Here is a 24,048-nt window from a genome sequence, read left to right as displayed (position 1 = left end):
TTTTCCTTCACACACATCTTATGTAGGCCGCAGCCCTTGCATAGCAAGGTGCGAGCGAGGTGCAGGGACTCTTTATTGTTGAGTGCTGACACTCAGATAATGAGTCCCCGGGCAAAGCCAAAAGCCAGTATGGCTGGGACTTGTTCCACCCTTCCTAAGGGTTAAGTCACCCACTTTAAATAGCATAGTTTGTATTCCAGTTACGGAACAAATGACAAATTCGTAGATAATTTGTATTTTTCCTAACTATACAAACCTTAGCTATTTAATCAAACTTGCCCGCCAGCCCTGTCCCCCATGAAGTCCTACCTCTAAGCAAAAGTGGAGCTTCAACACAGGTGTGTGAGGGGGGAGGGTAGCTAACTACCCTCCCTACCCCCCCCCCCACTAGCGGTGGGGTAATAATCCCTCGTTAAATTTTTATGGCTTGTCCTTTCAGCTACGCGAAAGTAATTACCCACTTTAAATAGCTAAGGTTTGTATAGTTAGGAAAAATACAAATTATCTACGAATTTGTCATCTTCAAGTTACATTTTTAAATTTTGTCTATAAGTTAAGTAATACTTTGGAGTAACAGGTGCAGTATTGGACTCTATAAACATGTCAAACAGATTTTCTGTTACAATGTTGCTCAGGCTGCTTCAATGTAGATAGAAAGTAGGCTTTCTGGTACAATTACTTTTTGGCAGTCAGTCTCAACATCTTGTAGAATATTTTTTAGGAAGACAATGATATCCATATTCTGCAAAGTAATTTTCAATTAACAAAAATCTGCTATGAATTGACTGGTATTTTGGTTGAAATGTGGGTAAATAAAAGAAAGAAGTGCTCTTATGATCCATTTAATAGATATACACACAATTAAATACATGACATAATTCCACAAAGAAAATATATATATATGTATATGAGAGAGAGAGAGAGAGAGAGAGAGAGAGAGAGAGAGAGAGAGAGAGAGAGAGAGAGAGAGAGAGAGAGAGAGAGAGAGAGAGAGAGAGAGAGAGAGCACACTCACATGTTAACTACAAGCACATCAATATAAAAGCCTTACTTAAATCTTAGCTCTATGGTTAAAGGGAAAGCTTGTTTCCTTTTTACAAATTACTCGTGTAAACATCTCGCTCTGCATCAAAATGCTGACTTGAATGAATCTACTCAACTAAGGGAAAAATAACCTAATGAGGACTTATCTCAATGGCAAATGAAATAAATATATTTTCACATGGACATACATCTGTCATAAACCTGAGTTTTAATACCAATGAAAGATTTATTAATCTTTTGAGTTTGGCACATCAATCTAGCTCTCTTGTTTGGTTTACTCAAGGTAAAGTCCCTTTGTTAAGTGATTTGAAAGAAATTTAGGAATAGTTAATATGTTTTGAACAAATTAGTATTTGTAAGCAAATTATAATACAACTTGATCGTTGCCACCGAAAGCTTCATATTTAAGATTTTATCTAATATCGCTGTACGCCTTTTCCTTTTCATCAGCTTCAGATGGAATATGCCTGTTCCTACCCAATAGAGTACTTCAATTTGGTATAGTTTCTTATAGCAATGTTTCTATGGACAGATTTCTCGTAAAAGTCCTCGGGAACCTTAAAGAGTATTTCCAAAGGTTGGAGTCATGTTACTTGGGGTGCTTTAAAATAGTAATGTTAATATGATAAATATTCCTAGTCTCCTGTAAGTTACCTATGGGAAGTCAAGAAACCATATATGATGAAATTAAATTAACCATTTACACCAGGTGGATAGAAAAACATTAATGATTTTTGATAATCTCAACAGATATTTGAATTTTAAATTGAAGTGAAATTAATTATTCAATAATATGGTGTCTATATGTAAAGTCACATTTTATTTATTTTGCAAGGTGAACCTGGGGCCATAATAACAGTTGTTCATGGGTTGGAAAAGTCCTTGTTACATAATTTTATTTTGTTTCAAGAGTACATCAAACATGAAAAAAAAAAAAAAAAAAAATTTAATGTAGAGTGACACTAAAAATTGAAGAAAACTCTTAATTTCATATTTTCATTATGACTGGTTTTATTCTCTTGGGTGTTCTTTACACTAATATGAATATTTTGTTTTTCTATCGCCTTGGAAACCATTCAATATTGTAGCTCCGTTAATACTGAGAATCCTCTGTATTTTTCCTTTAAAGTCAAATGCAAATTACAGGAATACTATGTTGGAATGAGCTCACATTAAATAACTAGGAATAATGTATATGGCAAAGATTTAGCATCCCTTTTCTTATGAATAGTTAACAGAACTAATTGATAATGGAGTACATTAGGCAGGGAGGTAGCATACAGCAGAAATGTATTTAATTGGAGTTTTTAGGAAAGCAGGGGTAAAATTGTAAAGTACGGTAGAATAAAGTAAAAAGAAAAAGTAATAAGGAAAAACAGAAAAGCTAATACTGTATAACAATGATCAGGCGGAACAAACTATTCTCGATAACGGGAACGTGGCCAATTCATTATCATTTTCTTTCTATCACTGGGGACCTTTACCTTTCCATATACTTTACTATAGAGGTTTTCAACAAAAGTTTTTAAATATTTACCATATCATGGAGTAACTTCTCATTTTTTTTTTTTTTTTGTACAGTACAGTACAATTTTATTTTCATAGAATGCTTTTCACCTAAAGGAGATATTGTATTGGGATTAACAATAATTGCCGAAATAGTAGTTTTAGTTTTGATGACAGGGTTTTTTGCTATTTTCCTCTTCATCAAAACCGACAGTAGTACCATAACGAACCAGAATTAAATAAAATAAAAGCAAAATGGTAAGAATGCATATCATGATTCCAATAGTAATGTTAGGATCATTAAGCTTGCACATCAATGTACAAAACAATAGAAATGCGAAATCCATACCTTACTACACTCATCTATACTACATAAAACATCTGTTAGGTTTCTATGTTATTAGTACAGTATTACTCCCTGTCATTAGATTATGTGAATACAGTGTCCTTATATATTAGTTATATATATAATGTAACTGTATTCTTCGGCAATTGTATTATCACACAGATTACACTTAACAGCTATAGACACATAAGTGTATACAGTATATGAATACATGAAGGTATGCATACATTTATATACACAGACTACAGATGAAGTGAAATATATGAACTATTTACCTCTATGTAATACTGCAGTGTAAAGATCTCTTTAAGGGGTGAGGGACAGTAATTCAACCTTTTTAATTAATAACATCGAAGGAATTTCTATTGTCATAATTCCACTTAAAAAATCCATGGCAAATATAATATATAAAAACAAATTGCCCTCAACTATCGACCCCCTTTTTAATGTAGAACAAATCAAAGTTTAAAGAGGTATTGGATTTTCAGTTATTGATTTATCTAATTAATTTCTATCTTAAACATAATACATTCAAAGCTGCTTATCAGAACATAATATGGCTATAATAATAGCGAAGTTTATTTCTCGATTTCTTGAAGAAATCTCTTGAAACTTTTATTTCTTAAATAATATGTATCGATAAAATTAAATATAAGAAGGAAACCCTGGCAGAAAATATTGGCTACAAAATAATTTTGGCTTGCAATAAATGCGGCCAAGTTGAAGCTACTGTATTATCAAACAAATTCATGGCACCCCAAGTTAGAAATACATTTAACTCTGGGATGGCCAGCATTTGAAAACTGACTTAACATAACCACAAGTAAGTAATCTATCTTACAGTCTTAATATTTAGTTTTCCTATTCTATATTTACAGATACAAAAATATGTATAAATACTGCTATCCAATCTCCTTCAAGTACTCGAAGTATATAGAAGATACATGTTCATGTTAATAGCATGATGTATATTTCCTTTACCAATATTCAAAAGGATAATATAGAGCTTTGGCGTACAAAAATATTTTTTTCTTGTAGGGTACATAATTTCTTTCCTATTCTAAACTGGAGCCAACTTTACATTAATCACAAAAGAAGATTATGCAAAATTTCATGTTTATGTATATATAATTTAAAAGATGATTGTTCATTAGTCAATCGTCCAATAATTCTCTCGGCCTTTAGAGCATCTACACACGTGAAGCAAAATATTTTGAATGTATGTCTACTCCATAAAAATACAAGCAAATTCCTTACAATCTATCAGTACATTAACTGTCAATCCCTTGTCACACTGTTCATCGTCTCCACGTTGTATAGACAGTGCAAAGAAGGGGTTGATTGTGTCAGCCTATGTGACCAGCCCTAAGAGTCATGGCCAAACAAGCAATAAAAAAAACTGCGTAAGGTGCTGCATAAAATTAATGATAAAAAATAATCATGAGCTACTGAACACTTACAAATGAAGAGTCAGTCAACGTGTACTATCACTTACAAACTCCTATGTAACACAATTGCTCTTGTCCTAACGCTACTCTTGCCTATACCAGCTACTCTGAAATTGAGGTTCTGAAACAGCAGGAACTGGTAAAAAGTTTGACCAGTTGTTTGTAGAGAAATTTTAGAAATAATTCAACAAAGTTCCACAAAACTACAGCTTTCATTTCAATGCAAATTCAGATATTGAATGAAAAAAAAATGGTAGAGTTCCTTTTTATGAATCTAAACAAATTTGACTTTTGTGACAATGTTGAGTACATAATTCCTGTTGAGCATGTTTACCAAATTGTGGGTTTATTTGAGGTGGTCCATTTATTAATAGCATGTTTACACTTTGTATGAATGTCATTAATTTCCCTGAATAACAAAGTAATAGTCTCATTTAACAGACATGCTAATGAAATTTTTCTAAAAGTGATATTTGGTACACCCATGCTAGAGTTATACTGTGTACTGTACTCTACTGCCTTGTTCTTGATTAAAACCATGATTGGTAGGTGTTGTTAGCCGACATTTAGTGCACATATTTTGAGATTTCTCTTATGTTTTTAGGAAAAAAACTTGCTTCAATTGCTCATTTAATAATGAATTACTTAGTACACTTTACTTTTGTAATTCTTCCTAATGAAGGCAAAGTAGTTACTTGGTTTGAATACAGTAGATTATATAGTCAAACGAATTGTTAAGATTCTTCTACCTTTTAGATTAACTGCTCTTTCTTATTACAGTACTTAATTTAGTTTACTTTTAATAACAAAGATACGCATGCAACCCACAAAATTGGTTAAATGAGATTTGAATCCTTATATGCTTTAGTTTCTGGGAAAGATCAGGAGTTTTTAATTCTTGCCATTGAATTCTTTTTTTCCAAAATGTATTTACATCCTTGACATTTCAAAACCCAAGTAGTACATTGAAAATACTATAATAACATTATGTAAACAAAAATATTGCACTTGAAATGATATAAAAGATTTCTCATAAAATTTAGGTTTCCATTAGATAAGAAGTTCTATTACTCTTCAGTAGAGCTAGATTTAGAAAATATATAATTTGGTAAAAATAGTCCTTTTTAATCTATGTTAGTACATCTACACTTAAAAGAGTATCGATTTCATCATCTACCATATAACGGGTATTACAGATTAACACGCCAACCTATAACATTGCAACTTAAGTGTTGCTGTTAAAAAGCTTCCTTATTTTCTTGCTAATACTTCCAAGTATGTAGGCCAGTTTTTTTTTTTTTTTTTTTCAAATAGTCTCTGCCACTCGGAAGGCAGGAACCTGAATGGCTTTACTTGCAGAGAGCGCAGTGTCTCCTAATGAAAGTCATTAAAGCATTAGAGCTATCTATAACTGGTAAAACTTTGTATGGCATCATTATTTTCAGAAATAATTTTGATTGGAGTTCATTTTTTTTCAGTTACCTGTCAACACGTGAATTTATCAACACACAGTTCACAACAACTATGTTTACAAGTGGAAGCATCTTTATAGAAAGATTAATTTCTTTCACTCCGAAGTTGGTCTCCGCTGCTTCCTTTGTGGCAAATTTGTAAGAGATACAAAGTTATGTAGCCAACTTATCTAAGCTATGTGCAAAGCTTCATAATACTTGTTGAAAAAAAGCTAGATTATTTTAAGCTTAATGCGATACAATTACACAATATAATTTGATTTTAATAATTTATATATCATGTTTATTTTTATAAGACTATGTCAATCTCACACTTGAAAAGCTTCACTATATTTCATAATCACTCTGGAAGTCAAACACCACAAGCTTTGTTTGATTAAACTATTTATTGGATTTATCTTGCTCTTGTAAAAAGTTAAAAACAGTTTCAAACAGGATGTTAATCACTTTGAGATTGACAGTCAACAAAATCACCAATGCTATGGCACTGTCTAATGACTACTTTTTGCAGGATTCACGATACTGTACTCAAGATTTTGATGAGCAAGATTGATCCAGTGCCATTTATTGAGCAGCCTAAACATCATCGCCCTCGATGGTTGTTCCATAATTTGTCACAGTTGTATTTCCATCTGCCATGCTGGACTTCATATACTGAAAGTATCAACAAACAATTTCATCAACTTATGCATGTGGAAAAGTGCCACAACAGCCAAATGAAAACAAAACTAGCAACAGTATAATAATGAAAATAACACACAAATGGATGGTAAGGATTGATTTGATAAAATATATTATGGTCTTGAATGAAAAAATCTATGTTATTAAGTAAGAATGCTAAATGAAAATAATCACTTGAATGTAATGAAATATATTTTTACTCTAGGGCCCTCCCATATAAGGTCTCTTTCAGTGGACAGTGGCGAAAAATGCAACGCATGTGTTTCTATCAATGCCTGCACCAAAAGCGTGAAATTGGCTTGTGTGGGGGCATCCATAAAAACATGTGCTTTCAATTTCTTGCCACAAAACAAATTCACTGAAAATTTGCCTTTGTCTGGTGTCCCCTTTGAGCCTACCTTTGACTTCTGTGGGAATGTTAAGGTTGCTAGGATCTGCATGGGTACAAAGCAGTGAATTGTGCATGCAGCATTCATCATAAGAGACCAAGATAAACTGCATATGTTCCTACACGTATACAAACCTTCTGTCCTTTAAAATAGGTAAAGTCTTAAATACAAGCTGGAATGGCTGTTGAATTCACTATCAAAGTTAAGACAAGTGGTGAACATGGCCAAGTAGTCCCACCCACAATCCTGCCAAAGGCGCTTTATTTTATGTCTTCATCTGCAAAGACTGCAAATCTCCTATTGTGCCTAGTGCAGATTGTAGTCTCTTTTTGAGTTCCAGGCTTATGCTTTGAGGAGGAAGATGATAAGTCCTCTAGTGCCCAAGATAATGGAAAGCTAGGTTTCTAGCTCCTTTCCATCCCCATCAGGTTCACTTGTCGCTGTGGCTTCTGTCCACATGCCCCTTGCTTGGCACCTGGGGAAAATGAGGTAGAAGGGAATCTCAGTGAGATTTTCAGGCTTTGATGGAGTTACAAAAGTCTCACCCCACCCCAGCAGCCAATGGGAAGATCTGTTGCTGTGCAAACTGCTGACAACAAATTTGACCGAAGCGCCTTCCATAGTTCTTTCAATTAGGTCCTTGATACTTTTTTTTGAAGGAGCTGGTAGCTAAAGCTACCTTGTCCCAAGTGTCTCCAGGGCTAGTAGCCCATTGAATTCAGGTGTGATGCGGTGCCTGAGACCCCAGTGGTATGTACTGTACACCCTAAGCCAAAGAGGGCTGTAAATAAAGCTCCTGCATATGTGGCTGTGGCTATGCTGGCACCAAAAGGTTAAAAGAAGGGTCCCACAGCGGTGGCTATAGTGCCGAAGCCTACAGTCAGGTGTACAAAGCCCTGGGATTGTAGAGTAGCACCACTGATGGGTACTGCTGTCCCTTTCAGTGCTCCCCCCCTGTTCCTGTCACATCCACTAGTGACCCCAGGACATGGTTCCCTCCCTCTCAGTGTACCTGTGACCCTAGTGATATATCTGTGTTGAGAATGCCAGTGACTGTGCCTGCCACTTCCCTTGTGATAATGTTCCTATTATTGGCACTCGGACCACAACTTCTCTGCATCCTCCTTCAACTTCCTACCTGTACAGTGGACTGCTGCTTCCTTCTGAGTGGGTATTATTTTGTTATTCCGTGTTGAGATGGCACTTATCGAGGTCACTGTTCAGCCAACGGCCTTGGGCTGCTACTCCCTTCAATTAGGTCATTGTTACCTTTTTTGAAGGAGCTGGTAGCTAAAGCTACCTTGTCCCAAGTGTCTCCAGGGCTAGTAGCCCCAGTGAATTCAGGTGTGATGCGGTGCCTGTGACCCCAGTGGTATGTACTGTACACCCTAAGCCAAAGAGGGCTGTAAATAAAGCTCCTGCATATGTGGTTGTGGCTATGCTGGCACCAAAAGGTCAAAAGAAGGGTCCCACAGCGGTGCCTATAGTGCCGAAGCCTACAGTCAGGTGTACAAAGCCCTGGGATTGTATAGCACCACTGCTGGGTACTGCTGTCCCTTTCAGTGCTCCCCCCCTGTTCCTGTCACATCCACTAGTGACCCCAGGACATGGTTCCCGCCCTCTCAGTGTACCTGTGACCCTAGTGATATATCTGTGTTGAGAATGCCAGTGACTGTGCCTGCCACTTCCCTTGTGATAATGTTCCTATTATTGGCACTCTGACCACAACTTCTCTGCATCCTCCTTCAACTTCCTACCTGTACAGTGGACTGCTGCTTCCTTCTGAGTGGGTATTATTGTGTTATTCCGTGTTGAGATGGCACTTATCGAGGTCACTGTTCAGCCAACGGCCTTGGGCTGCTTGTTAAGGGAACAGTGTCAATGCTCCCTCTCCACTTTGATTAACAGAGGGAAGAATACAAGGCACTCCATCTGCTTCTGCCGTGATCCGTGCTGGAAATTTTTCTCTCCCATGATGACTGCTGATACTGTCTTGCCCTTAACCCAGTGATTATGTTGCAGGTTTTGTCCTTGTCGGAACATTCATTTGTTCCTACATGAGAATCCCCTTTGTTCTTTACTATAGGACAAGGATAACAGCGAATTGGAATACAGCAGTTAAACTTTACAAGGCGTAAACAAGCTGTAGGTAGTGACTTGCCAGCGGTCGGGAAGCAACTGCCTCCCCTGTGGCTTACTGTAACCTCAATTGGATTTCAGCTGTCAGAGTACACTTGTTCCTCTGTGCTGTAAACTTGAGCAGTTTTGCTTTGGAAATTATGTTTGCTTGCAACCTCTAGTTGGGAAAGAGGAACTCCATTTACCTTTTATAAACCTCAAGTTTGAGTTTTTATTGTTTCTCTTGTGATGCAAGCGAGACTTCCTCCAGAGGCGAGTTTTATTTTAGTTTGATGTTGCAATGTGATGAATTGGAGAGGATCCTGAAGCACAGGCCAATTGACCCGAAGAACTACTTTAGCACTCCCTAAATTTCCTCTACATGGTTCCGTGAGAGGTGTATGTCTACGGGCGCTAGCAGTCACTCCAACCCAAGGATGTTTCCCCGGACACGGAGATTTCATTGATAATGCTCTTCTTGGAGGGCTAGGCCGACAGCGACTTTGAAGCATTTCTCCACACCCTCTCCAACTTTGAAGCATTTCTCCACACCCTCTCCAACATTAGCTCCAAGCATTGCCTTTCTGGAGGTCCTTCTCCAGAGCTCTTCTGTTTCTCAGAGCATGCTCTCAAAGTTGCTTGTCTTCCTTGTTTGATATTACCTCTTTGGAAAATGATCTTTGATGCCACTGCCGTCCATCCTGATTTTCAGGTACTTTCTACATATGGCGGGCAACTTCAAGGACATTTTTCAACTGCGGTCCAGTTGTCATCCTCCGTCGTGTTGTCTTCCAGTTCTAACCTCTTCAGCGGAGGATCTCTGTTGCCTTTGCCATCCTTCATCCTGACCTGCTTCAGGTGTCTTTTCAGAAAGGTTGCTTGTGATCCTTCTTCTTCGAAGGAGCATCGATGACGCCCATGGTGGCCTTCATCCTGATCTTCATGGAACTCTAGCTTCAGCTTCTTAGCTGCGGTTCCTGACATAATTGTTCAGGAAGTCCTCCTCCAGAATTCAGGCTTATTTAAGCTTGCTCACAAGGATGCTTGTCAGCCTTATCCTGATCCTTTCCCTTTAGAGGAGAGGATCTACGACGCCAGAGCTTCTCCTCGCCTTTCGTGGAACTTCTTGTCCTTCCGAGACTGAACGGGTAGTCTTCCTTCAGGAATCTGCTTAAGTTTACAGCACAGAGGAGTCGTCCTCCTTGGCACCTTCACAAGGGAAGCATCCTTCAGTCTTCTACTCCATTTTGGTCCTGTTCCTTCTGCTGTCCCAGGGGTCTTCAGGGTTTCCTGCATGATCACCATTGGATTGGAAGGCTCTGAGCACAGCACCGTCTCCCTCCACCTGGTTGCGCTCCTCAAACTATTCTACCTCCTCCCACTTCTCTACCAAATCTCACTAGATGGCCGTTGTCAGCATCCACGGATTTTCAGTCGCGCAGCACCTAACGCGATCCTTCCTACACTCTCATCTCTTTTCTAGGCACGTGACTTCAGAAGCACTACTTCTAGAGGTGCTTTCTACTCTACTTCCACAGGGGTGTATCTCCAGATAAGCCTTTAAGGCGCATCTCTTCTAGATACTTCTCATAGGACGAACACTAACTAGCAATGCATCATCGCCTAGTCTTCTCCTGTTATTAGTGGTTTGCTCATTGAGGAATAGGTGAGGGGTGCTCTTCGCAGATGTGACAATGTAGGAAAGCCAGTTACATCTAGTGGCTTAGGAACTTCTCCACCTAAAGTTTACTTTCCTCCTATGAGGGTTCCAAGACCATCGGAAACGCTTTCTTCGGAATAGGAGACAATGAAACTTACTCAGCCTACCGCCGATAGGAGAACAGTCCATTTAGATCCTGAATCTGGATCCTCTAGTTCTAGAGGAAAATCTCCAACCTTTCTCATCTCATTCTGAAAACTAATCTCACTGAGGAATGTGTTGGATGGCAAGTTACTGCTTCGTCTCTGCTTGCCTGTTAGCTGGATAAAGAAGGAACCCAAAGCACAGAACAACCAACCAAGAGAGTTCTTATAGGAACTAGTCAGGTTCCTCTGTATAGTTTTTTTGGAAGAAATAGCCATTACACCATCTTGAGCACAGGTGGTCATAGCAAAGTGAGGCCAAGTTCCGAGCTCTGCTTCTCACCTGATCAGTGAAAATAAGTGACGTTGGGTCTGGTCAGTAGGTGGGTGATGGCCATGGAACACCAGATATAGTGGCACCAATTTTTATCATCAGTCTTTGGTCAAACATCCTTGAGCGAGTGTATCTAATGCGGCGAATCACTTGAATCCCATTAGATTATATGTTCAAACAGTCGCCCACTCTGTTCTTGTTAAGCAGAGCCCCGCCTCAATGGCAAAATCGAAATTAGATGGGTATTTCATGTCCCTACAATGTCAGAATATAGTGGAGATTCGCAATAACCCCATTCGATGACTTCTTTCAGTCTGGCTTTCGCCATATGGAGCTGGCAAACTGCTCCTTTTTGAGATATGCTTCCACCATGAAAGAACAACCTTCACCCCTCGCAGGCTTTTCTACGTAAAGTACTGCAGCTCTTGGGCACCTCGGAAGAAGAAAGGAGATAGCAGAAATGGATGGAGTAGCTGAGTTTTCTTCATTCTGTTGTTTCCCCTTTTCATCCTTCAGCCTTGGTGTAGCCTTGTGATAAAGGTTATCAACTTCAGAAATTCACCAGGGAAAGCCAGACTGTGGTAAAGAAGACATTGCTTCAAGCTTCTCATAAAACTGGAACCAGTTATACTGAATCGAATGTCTTATTCAGGCTCTTTTCCATGAGTGACTAGGGCATTCAGGCCTTGAGAGGGTGAGGTACCTCAATAGGGGAATTTAAAAAATTATGTAGCATCACACCTTCAGGGATACCTACTGTTTGTCAAGACAGACAGGATATTGCCTTACAAGTCTGTTCCTGGTCAGGCCTGCCACTCAAGTCTGACCCATATCTCAATCTGTTTGAAAGAGGCCTTGTCAGCAGAGTTTCAGGTGTGGACTTTCATCTGTTTGATTAATTCCAAAAAAGCACGACTAATCTTGATGGCTCCTCTTTAGTTAAGAGTGGAGTATTGTCTTGATCTATTAGGCCTTCTCATCAAGGCATCTATTATCTAAAGAGACCTGTTTTTGGATTAGGTTGGTATAAAGGATAGTTACATTAATCCAAAAAAATTTTGCTTATCAGACTTACCATGTTCTCTGCTTTTATTGCCTTCTCCAGACATGGAAAGCAAACCATTTCTATTCATCTGGTGTGTAACCTGCACACATGGTAATCATCATCTTTGTCTACATCTTTTCCCATTTCTATGTGGGGTCGATGGTTCTGGTCAGCTTTCTCCATCTACTCTGTCCCACACCTCATCACCGTTCAATCCATTTGATTGAAGGTCATCCTTGATACAGTCCATCCACCTTCGCTTTGGTCTCCCTCTCCTTCTCGTTCCCTGTATCTCCATTTCTATCACTCTCCTCCCAGTATACTGTTCATCTCTACTCATGACATGACCATACCACCTCAGTCTACTTTCTTGGATCTTATCTGATAGAAAACTCCTGTGGTACCCCTAATTACCTCATTCCGTATCTTATCTCTTCTTGTAGCCCCACACATCCATCTCAACATTCTCATCTCTGCCACATCCATCTTCTTCTCTTCTGTCTTCTTTATTTCCCACGTCTCTGCTCCATAAATAATTGCCGGTCTCACAACTGTCCTGTGTACTTTACCTTTCAACTTAACCCCTATTTTCCTGTTGCATAGTACTCCACACACTGTTTTTCCAATTCTTCCATCCTGCTTGTATTCTGTAGTTTATTTCTGCCCCCAGATCACCATCCTCTGCAACTGTTGATCCTAAATACCTGAAATTTTCAACTCTTTCCAATCTCTCTCTCCATATAAACTAACTTCCCCATTCTCATCATTTTCCAATCTCAAATACTCTTCTTTTACCTGCTGATCTTCAATCCCCTATTTTCCATTTCTCTTCTCCACTCCTCCAGTTTCTCTTCTACTACCTCTCGCCTAGTGCTACACAGTATAACATCATCAGCAAAAAGCATACACCAAGGAGACTGATCTCTAATACCTTGTGTTACTACATCCATGACCAGATCAATTAGGTAAGGGCTCAATGCAGACCCCTAATGTAGTCCCACATTTACTGGGAAACTTTCTGATGTTTTAGATGGAGTGCACTATAAATGCAGTGACCCCATCCACTCGCACTAAATAGCCTCCAACTTGACATCTGTTCCTGCTTTTTTTTCCTTAAGTCTTGTTATAAAACCTCATTACTTCATGATGCAACAGCCAGGTTTTCCTTATTTGCACCTCTGCACTGAATGACCTCTCATGTCTGCACTATACCAACTAAATTCCATTTTATTTCAGACTGTGAGAGAAATAAGTTAATCACAATTTCAGACTATTATATGAGATCACTCGGTTTCCGGGGAAATTGTATTTTTAAAATGTCTACTGTGTATCTTTAACAGTCTCTGTGTCTGCACTGGGACATTTCTTACAAGCATCTTCCCTTGAAGAAATTGAAATTATGAAAGACTTGCTTTTGTATTTGACCCTGAAAACTAAACCTATGGCAAGACATTCCACCTGCAAAACTTCTCATTTCTCATCAATATGAGAAACAGTTGAGGTGTATTTTGTAAACTATATTCAGTAAATTTATGAAAAATCAATAAATATGATGTATTTATAACTTGTATTATTTTATCCATGCATTATGGGGGTGGCATTAAAGTTACTGTATCTGCAGTGAATATTACCTGGTTTAAAAAAATAAACAAGTTAAAATAAAGATTTATGACATTTTTACATTTAAAGAGGGATATGAATTACTCAAGAAAAATTTTTTAATGCATGCAATTATTTGTTTAAAAATTAATTGGCTATAGTTAAAAGGTTAAGAACTGTCAGTAGTGCATGTGACTTTTTTTTTTCTTCTTTTTACAAGCCATTAATTAAATGTCAACTGTTCTTATTAATGATAATTAGTCAATCATGATCTTTCAAGTAAATAACCTGTAGACTGGTTAGGGGTCCTCAGACACAGTCCCACATCTGATGATTCATTGCCAGATCTCGCTGATTACATATAACACCAAGAACAACATTTGAATTAATTTAGCCATGCAAGTATTTTAGCACACCAGTAAGTGGCTGAGTTATGTTAATGTGCTGACAGCTGTGCAATAATCCAGTTTTGCCTTGCCCAAAGATAAAATCAAGTCTGCATAATATATGATCCAAAAATGAAAGTCTCTTTTTAAAAGCATTTACTGAGGTACCATTGCATACCTGTCTTCAATAGTACAATAATCTGAACGAAGGAATGCAACATTTTCCTGATCTTAACTTTGGCAGTAACGTGACATGCCTGAGTAAATTCTACCATCCTACCTTAGTTATGTGAAGCAGACGGACATAAAGTAGGATGCCCATTAAACGTGTCCATCTAGAATGTGGCATGCAGTAGAAAACATGGACAGGTTGAGCAGAGGGAAAAATGAAGAGAGACGAGTAGATAGAGTAATTGGATGGGTAAGAAAACTTTTAATAATGTGAGGGGAGAAAAGGCGGAGACTGATATAGTATCTTGTGGAAAGAAGACTGTGTGGAGGAAGGAATTATGAATTGGGAAGAAATGGTATAAGAGTATATAATAATAAAAGGGAACATAACTTAAGCAAACATTAATGGCAGAGAAAGAGAGAAAATTGATTAAGAGAAAACCAGACCGTTTGAAACTATGGTTGGGTACCACAGAATATAACAAAACAAAATTGATACTGGTAATGAAAAGAAGCAGGATATACTACAGAAAAAAATATCAAGCGAGAAAATGGACAAATTATATTAGGCATCACATCATCTCGATGTCATTCTAAAAAGATGAGAATGGGTCAAGATAACATAACACTGTTCAAGCCAGAAATGAAAGGTGAAGAATACCTTTACATGAAAGAAAATTACCAAATAATCTATCGGTTACTATACTAGCTACAAGGGAAAAGATGTTTGATTAAGGGTGACAGGGAACAAGGTCTTGGAAAAGATAACAGTAGAATTGGTTTTGTATTTGAGTTTGTGTGTCGATTGGACAAGACTAGCCCTTAGGAGGTCGCACGTAACCTGAATAATTTTGAAGCGGAACTATCTACATTAAAACTACACAGACTCTACTGTAAAAGAAAGCTCATGGCTATTACTAATATGAAAGGACAAGCGGCTAGTAATGATGCATAAAAAACAAACTACTATACAGCATACGCAAAAGAACAGGCACTTCATTTCAATAATCCTGGTAATAAAACAAAGTAAGAGACAAGACCCTATTAGAAAATTTTGATCAGAACCTTCAACAAGGGTAGGACAAATTTAAACCTCTAAAAATACTGCAACACCATCCCAGGATCAATAACCAGATTTGAGACAACAGTCGCCAAATAAATTAATAGCTACACACAGTATACAGAGAACATAAAGCAAACAAAGGAAGTGAAGAAGAGAAGAGGAAGTTACCCAGCAAGAAGGGATGGTTTGGACAGCATGTAACGGGTTGTGAGGATTCAGTAGAAAACGGGAATGGGGCGTACACCATAGGACCAAATCTGGCTGGGCAAGGGACAGCTGGAAGAAATTCACATTAGATATAGATGGTGGGAGGAGGAAGGAAGGAATGGGAGAATAATTGTACTAACGTAGACAAGTTTGAAAACGGTATTGGAAAGAGAGAAGGAGATAATTTGGTATGAAGATCTGACTGTTTCTCCAATTCTTTTGAACTACCTAATGCTTTAGTTTCCCATGATTAAAAATAACCCATTATGTATTACACAAACTGTATATATATATATATATATATATATATATATATATATATATATATATATATATATATATATATATATATTGTATTTCCACCATTTAGTCATTTCCCTTAGCTGTAGTGGCTCTAGATGGAATACAACACAACAGTTAATGCCATATCCACTACTTAGCTGAATTATGACTTAACATCCTGAGCAGTCAACCATTCATAATTGTTGCTTGCCTCATACTCGAGAAAAAGACTCATCAATAGCATACCAAGAACCCCTAACATATAAAACCACATTTATCTCTATATTGGCCGTTCCATATCATTATTTGCATCACCATCTACTCATCACTTCTGAATTATACAATCTTTTTCACTAATCTAATGTCTACTTTTATCAAATGGCTGAACCACCTTCAAATACTTTGATCCATCTTTTTACTTAAGCTAATGGTTATACCACTTTTATATATCTTCACAATGTTAACACCATCAATTATTCTTACACAACATACAGTATACAAAGTAAACAGTTCATCACAACAATTTCAACTTTTTTCTTTCATTTCCCTTTAACATCTGCAATTAATTTTAATACATTCACCAAGAGTTAATTCAACAATTCTTTCGTACCTTACTAATTTGACCGCCCCACACTATTTGAATTTCTTACCTGTTTTTTTCCCCCACATATCCTGCTCATCATTTTGCTTTATTTATTCTGTGATACCTTTACTCTCTTCCTACAAACATCCCCTACTTCTAAATACTTATATGCATCCACCAATTTCATTTCCCCATACACATGAATATTTATCACACCATCTTCCTAGTTTCTATTTATCCTAATTACATGTACTTTACTTTGCTTGATGTGTACTTTCGTGTTTTTCATTTTTCAAACCTTTAATAACGTTTACATTTTATTTTCACTGTCCAATCAACACGGTATTATCTGCAAACATCAATGATTCCACAAATCATTCTCTACCTATCCAATATGACACACATTTATATAAATTTACAATTAGGACAGCAGTGAGAGCTTACTTTCAATGCATATAAATAATCACATGATATACTTCTCAATGAAATAAAGATCAAGCTGTTTTAAAATAGGTTTCTTTGAACCATAACAATCATTTAATCTCCCTCTCTCTTTCTCTCTAAACGTTAAACAACTAAATTAATAAAAAAAAATACAGTACTATGAAATGATTAATCTATTGCAGGCAGTTCACTGCAAGAAGAAAGAAAATCTAAGAGGTTTGCAAGACAAAAGACAACGATATAAAATATTTACATCATAGAATGGCAAAACAGATCGGAAAAAAAACATTCAAAAGAACAGTACAATTTACAGATAAGAAAAAAGTTTGAAATACCACAAGAAAAATATGATTAATGTTAAAGTTCTATGGAAATATAAAAAAAAAGGTCTAAGACTACCGAGTCAAGAAATTAAAACCAATGATAAATCGATGATTAAGTCTATGAAATAAATTTCAAATTTCAGTCTTCATTTTATAAATCATCCTGAATGATGATAAAAACAAGAAATTTATTGTTAGGTCTTGTTCATTATTCGGTAATGTGTAAACCTGTAAATGGTTGAATATAAGTCATGTTAAATGTGCCATCTCTACTAAGTAATGGTGTTTAGTTGCCTCAAAGGACATAGTGCCCAGCTATATATATACACAGTATAAAATCCACAAATCTATTACTGTATAAAAAGTAGTAATCTAATGTCTCATGTTATTCTAGGCATACAAAAGAGGTCTCATTGGGACAAAAGCACGTGGAAATGAACAAACATGGAATGTCGAGAGCACGAAAAAAGATAAATACGATTATTCCTCACAAAGACAAACACAATTCAGTACCTAAAAGTTACCATAACCTGAAACTAACAAAGGCATAGTTGTTCTGGTCAAGTGTAGAATAACTTGCGTAAATCTGCTACATATCTACTTGGTGCTATACATAAATGTGAGGGCTGAAAAAACTTGCTTGCTATATTTTTCTAGCTATAACAGTTAACTTTAAGTGAGATATTTAGGCTTTTCATTAAGAAATAAGCATTAGAATAATTTCTACTTTAAGGTTTTGTTACAGATTTTAATCTATGATTAGAAGTTATTAGTTCTGGTCCTGGGGCTTATGAACTTTAAAGTTATCAGAACACAAATGTTAACGAAACCACATAACACACATTACATTAAACCAATAGAAATCAACGTCCTGCTAAAATGGTCAGTATTAAATAATCAATTTATCAAAAAATAACATGTAGACAAAATAAAAGACACGTTTATAAAACCAGGAGGGAATGGATTTTTTCCCAAGGGTATAAAATACAATTTATGGAGGTGCAAAACTGCAAAGTAATTTTTTTTCTAATTAAAAAGATTAAAACATTAATTTGCTGATACAGCGTTTCCATGGCAACTTTATAATACCTTGAAATTTTAGCTCTACGAGGAAAAGCATCTTCGGCTCTTTCAATAGTGCTTGTAAAAATGTATGATATTCCATTGGAAAACATAATTTCAATTGTATAAACTATAATTTTGTCCTTAAAATATTTCGCAGAATCTTTTTCTGTAATAAGAAATAGATTTTCAACATTTCACTTAAACAAGCCACAGAACTGCACTAAAGTATAATTCAACTGATTTCCGTATTTTTTTTTTTTTTTCACATTTAGATGGACCATGATAGAGCTGGATTTCCAGTAATTGAAAACAATTACTACACAAATCTAAAAAATTTCATGATTCAGTGTTTTTCTGTATGATCACTTCGATAGAATAAATCATATATCTAATAATGAGTGTCACAGATGAAAAATCCACCCAAAAAATCCTTGGAAAAGAAATCACTATCATTTTACGTTATATCACAGCTAAACGAAACTCCTGGCTTTCACAGTGAAAGGAATGAGAAATTGTATCACTATTCTATTAAATGTCTATTTGAAATTGCTTATAGAAGTGAATTAATATCCGACTATATTTTTAACGACTAATTATTCTCTGAGATTTTTTTTTTTATAAGAAATGTCACCTCTATTTCACTCTGGATTAATATAATACATTAATCTGTCTATCCAATTTCAACTTTTACTTCGAAGTGGAACTATGGGGTTTTCCCTAAGTTGCACCTTGAGATTAATGGCTTCTCCAGCAGAGACGGGACAGATGACCCAAATTTCATAATTCTGATAAATTAATACAATACGAGCAAATCGATCTTGAACTGTTTAAATTTCTTATTAAACTGTCTCCCTCTTTCATTTATAAGATACAGTACTCATAACACGGTATTTGGTGAATTTTCCCAATGTTTCACATTCTCGGCTATTTACTAAAATTATTTTATGATTAATTGTTCTCAAACGTCATGGGACAGCTATATGATGAAGCTTTTGAATCAAGTCCGTTATTTATCAATTCTGATATATGAATTAATGGTTCTGTCTTCCCTATCTTCCTAATGGTCCAGTAATTTGAAGACAATTTTCTTACACCTCAGGTAAAAGTGTCGCTATTATCACCATCATTGACCCAAGAATCTGTGAGCTAGTCAGTAATTCTACCTACAGTAGAGGAAGGAATCTGAAGGTGATTAAGGGTTTGGCTAAAATACCTCTAGAGTTTCGCTTCTTACCGAGAAAGTTGTAGCAGCGTACGACTGGGGACCTCGCATCAGTTTGTGCTGGCTCCATTTCTTCTTGAATATACCGAGGACCTGCAAGAGGGACGATAATGTAGCTTGTTTGATTTAAATGTTTAAAAGAAATTGCTGATATCAATATAGATCCTGTCGAGGATGGAATAGAAAATACTCTTAATTACCAATGCATAAACATTTTATAAAACAAGCAAAACATGCTTATGTAGAATATTTTGTTAATACCTTATACACAAAGGATAATATTAGCCTGTATACATACTAATATACAAAAATATATCGATTTGAAGATAAAAACAGTATGATATATATATATAGTAAATATTTTCAATATCTTTGATAAAGATATCTAAAAATGCCATGTATATCAACAAAATGACGAAGGTCACAATATATTTCAGCAGCAACATTTTCCCAACTCCATTTCAAGCTCCAAGATCCTCCAGTCCAACCAAAGACACCTGTACAAATTCGAGTCACTGTACTTTTGCTTAGTCCCTAGTAGAATGTTAGAATCTTGAGCAGTACTAGACCCACAGGAAAATGACTGGTTAGAATCACATCTTTCCCATATGCTCTTGGCCTTACTATGCCCGTTTAAAGTATGGAGTCCCAGATGGACTGAAAGGCTAACAAGGCTTGAGAGTCGGGAACTAAATCCTCATAGAAAATAATTGACAAGAACGTCGTTATAGTTGCCTATATGGAAAAGAACGAAGCGAACCACTTCATAAGCTACAGCAAAATGATGCGTTTTGTGCTCATTAATCAAATTGGGATAAAATCTGCTTTGCTTTTTATAAATACTGATTACGTAAATACAGCAAACACGTCTGAATTGGATAAGGAAATTTCGAGTCAGAAAAAAAAGATAAATGATTCATAAAGTACCGATAAAAGTGTTGGATATATTTTAGCAATTCTTAAGTCATTTTTTTTTCAGAGTTATTAAAACCTCGATGCTAAGCAGATTAGGTTGCACTCCGAACACCGAATCACTTCATCACCATTGAATCTAAAGTGGTATTGTGTAACTTAAAGACAAAATATTATTCAGATGACTTATCGCCCAGAAAGCGAACATAACGTTATGATAGAATTACATTTTATAAGCTTGAAACGAGAGCCCAGGTTTACAAAGTTGCAAATCTCAAAACTGCTAGGTATCGTTAAGACAAATGCAACTATTAACTGAATTATCTCTGACTGAATTCGTACAACATACAGTACTGCATATACTCGGACTCTGGTGTAAATCGCTGGGAAAAAAAATCTCTTAGACTATTACAAATAAACCTTTGAGGACGATTTTATGCTCACTGGGACTGGCTAATGGGGACGTGAAGAGTAAACAAAATGTCGAGACAGTAAGCTTATTATTCAAGATTATTCAATATATGAGACACTTCCACGCAGCTAAAAGGAGGCACAACTCCCTTTTATAATTCATTAAAATAATAAATATTTCTCTTGCCACTTAATTTATACAAGAAAGCCTTTTTAAGAAAAACTTCAAAGGAGAATGGGAAGAGAGAGGTCTTACCCCAGAGGATAATACAAAGATGAAAAATTCATGTATCAATACCTAGTGTCATCCCACTGGGCAAAGTATGAATTAAAAATTATGTTTTTTCCTATACACTACACTTCATTTAGGTAAATTTCCCCAAATCTTACAATCCAGCCATTCTGCTTGTACTATTTGCAAGATATTTAAACTATATGAAAGTAATCTAATTCCAGTCTTTTTGATTTTGAAACTTACATTCACAAGATATTTCCTTCTTGTTTAGAATGTTTAATATTGTAAAAATTAAGGTAGTTTAAAGCTCTATACTTTCCTCTTAAAACTAAAATTAGGCTAATAAAGGGCGAAAATATTTAACAAGCCGATAATTCTAGTGTGTTAATAGTAGGCTACTAGAATAGTTTAAACCTTGTTACACCATCCAAAAATGTAGCTTGCAAATGTATCAATATTTACCTCCTGCTACACACTTTCGCACGGAACTTTAAACTGTTTACACGGAACGAAATGACACACCCAGGAACCATAAGATATCTTTTCTATAACTGTCAAAAGTGGAATGACCATTTTTTTCATATTTAAAAAGATATACGAAAAAGTAAAGTATAAGTGACTTCATCATCTACACACATTCCGAGTCAAAATATACACATGGTAAATTGGAATGTAGGCCTTCATTCTCCCCATGATAAAATGAAAAATTAATGTGCGAGGGGGGGGGGGGGGAGGTAAGGTATAGTGTTGATGCAAATGGGAAGGTTCAATTATCCGATTCTAATGTTTTCTACCTATGCAGTCTAAAGGGAGTATTTGCACCAGGGTTTAAACTTTTAAGGTAATTTGCAGGGTTTCAAGGTAATTTTTAAGGTAATGTTTTTAAGGTAATTTCAATTTTATTAGCTTCAAATTTAAGGAAATTGGAAAAGTATTAAGGTAATCTAAGGTAAAAAAAAAGCAGCAGCATCGAAGGTATTGCCCACATGCTCAAGTTTAAGCCCTGATTTGCAAGCTAAGGGACATGGACTGCTATTGCTTTTACTGAAATGACCATGAATAATCTTTTATGTTTACAATTTAGAGGTTATATTTTTTCAGTGCATAAGTTTTGAAGGCTCAGTTATGCTTATATATCTAAATCTTGAAGCAATGGAACACACCTCTTCCTGAAACGAATTAAGATCAAATCAACATTAATAAAGATATTCGAGAATAAAAATTCATATCCATCAAACTTATGTTAATGAACTCCCTCGATATACAAAAGGCTACACTGTACTTTTATGACAAATAAACAGCTGATACATAAAATATGCAAGCTGCATTCGTCCACGTGCTGCACAATAATAGCAGTTACTTGTTAGTTACAACCGCCGAGTTCATTCATCAAATACTGAAGGAGAAACCACGAGTTGTCCTGTGGACATTTCATTCCTAAATCCCGTCTCAATCTTTCTCCGTCAGTTAACCTGCAGGAGCAAGTTTGGTTGTTGTGCCATGGTGGTTAGATAAGACATATTTCTACTAACTACTGTCATTTGACAACGATACGATGAGCATATATCCATAGTTATATAAAACAATTCTTGGTAGCCGAGAGGTTAAATGAAAAAGCCAAAAATAAAACATGAATAACACAAACAAAATCTATAGGAAAGGAAAACGTATTGTGAGAAAAAGGGTGAAAAAGATGTAAAGTGCTTTCAATGATCTAGTCCTCTAAGAAAACTAAGGAAGCTTTTTAACTCTGGAATTAGAGGGAGTTTAAACTGAAATAAACAGGGACGTACATGGAATGTGTGAAGAGGCAAAATAAAATCCCACAACTTCTTAAAGGAGAGTAATGGTCAAGACTGCACCTGACTGTAATTTTGCTACCACCTGTAAAGAAAATGGAATTGCACCTGTATCAACCGGGCAGGCTAGATCATAACAAGAGTATTATTTAGCCTTTAGAAACACAGAAACTATGAACAGCCTTTTTTTAAATCCTGTTTTTTTTTTTTGTCATTCAAGACTTTCATGACAGTTTTTCCCCCTAAACCTGAGTTGCACAGTCTTTTAAAACCATGTCTCTTTTCGATTTCTGGATTTTTAATTATTCAATTTGTATTCCGAAAAGTTTCTAAATAACTATATTTAATAATTACACCAAATTCACCGACTCCTAATTTCAAACTAATATTTTTACCGATTTGCCACTCACGCATTCTACTCTTTCCTTCAACGTCACTTAAATTCTCCGAAAACAAAACTTTCCCACAAAAATTTCAAATTAATTGGTCCATTCCAAGGGAGTTGTAACTTTTACAAACAATGATTCGACTACACGCAGTTGCTTCCTCAACAATGAATTGGTTATGGCATGTATCTAATAAAAATGTGAAGTAGTAAGGCATACGATAAAGATTTCAGGCGGTAAGGGATTACACATTACTGTACAAAGTAATTAAAAAAACCTGAAATTGATTCACAGCATGATAGGGGGGAACTGATTTGTAATATATCCGAATAAGGATCGAGAAATAACACGTTTCCCTGTACACAAAAATATGTGAATGCATAATAGTACACATAAGATTTTTTAAATAAATATATTTATTTTAAACTACCTTGAGCACACCTAAGATTTTATATGATAAAACCATATTGATTATATTACGCATGGCGTTGTCTTAGAAGGGAAATTGAAAACCTTTAATTTCTGACTTGAAGAGACTAATACAAATTCTAAATCAACTTGACCCAAAAGCTATTTTTCCCCATCTATGAAATCGTAATTATCAGTGCCTTTATCGCTGCTGACTTTATCTTTGAATTAGGGGAACTCAATTTTAATTTACATTTGCTGAATAAAAGTACCATAAAATCGATTAGGTATAATCATATCAGTCACTAAGTGCTGTTACTAATTAACATTTTATGGTTTGGATGTATGAATTTACGATTTTCCAAA

At 36.0% G+C, this 24,048-nt stretch overlaps 1 protein-coding gene and 1 long non-coding RNA gene across 6 annotated transcripts in view; one reads left to right on the top strand and one right to left on the bottom strand.

Moving 5' to 3' along the window:
• The window catches only part of LOC137629751 (uncharacterized), a 57,706-nt gene extending 41,802 nt beyond the window's left edge, over positions 1 to 15,904 (top strand). The window contains exons 3-5 of one of the 3 annotated variants that reach the window (XR_011041601.1): positions 5,823 to 5,954; positions 6,328 to 7,522; positions 8,145 to 15,904. This is a non-coding gene — a long non-coding RNA (uncharacterized lncRNA). The remainder of the gene's footprint in view (positions 1 to 5,822; positions 5,955 to 6,327; positions 7,523 to 8,144) is intronic. The other 2 variants (XR_011041602.1, XR_011041603.1) reach the window with 2 other exon arrangements.
• LOC137629750 (calcitonin gene-related peptide type 1 receptor-like) overlaps positions 827 to 24,048 on the bottom strand; it is a 703,766-nt gene continuing 680,544 nt past the window's right edge. For all 3 annotated transcript variants that reach the window (XM_068361349.1, XM_068361350.1, XM_068361351.1), the window contains 2 exons: positions 19,544 to 19,624; positions 827 to 6,470 (listed from right to left, as the gene is read on the bottom strand). In XM_068361349.1, coding sequence (XP_068217450.1) covers positions 6,393 to 6,470; positions 19,544 to 19,624 — 159 coding nt within the window. In that variant the 3' untranslated portion in view covers positions 827 to 6,392. The remainder of the gene's footprint in view (positions 6,471 to 19,543; positions 19,625 to 24,048) is intronic.

Source organism: Palaemon carinicauda, chromosome 37, assembly GCF_036898095.1.
Source record: "Palaemon carinicauda isolate YSFRI2023 chromosome 37, ASM3689809v2, whole genome shotgun sequence".
Taxonomy (NCBI): domain Eukaryota; kingdom Metazoa; phylum Arthropoda; class Malacostraca; order Decapoda; family Palaemonidae; genus Palaemon; species Palaemon carinicauda.
This window is presented reverse-complemented; position numbering and strand designations above follow the sequence as displayed.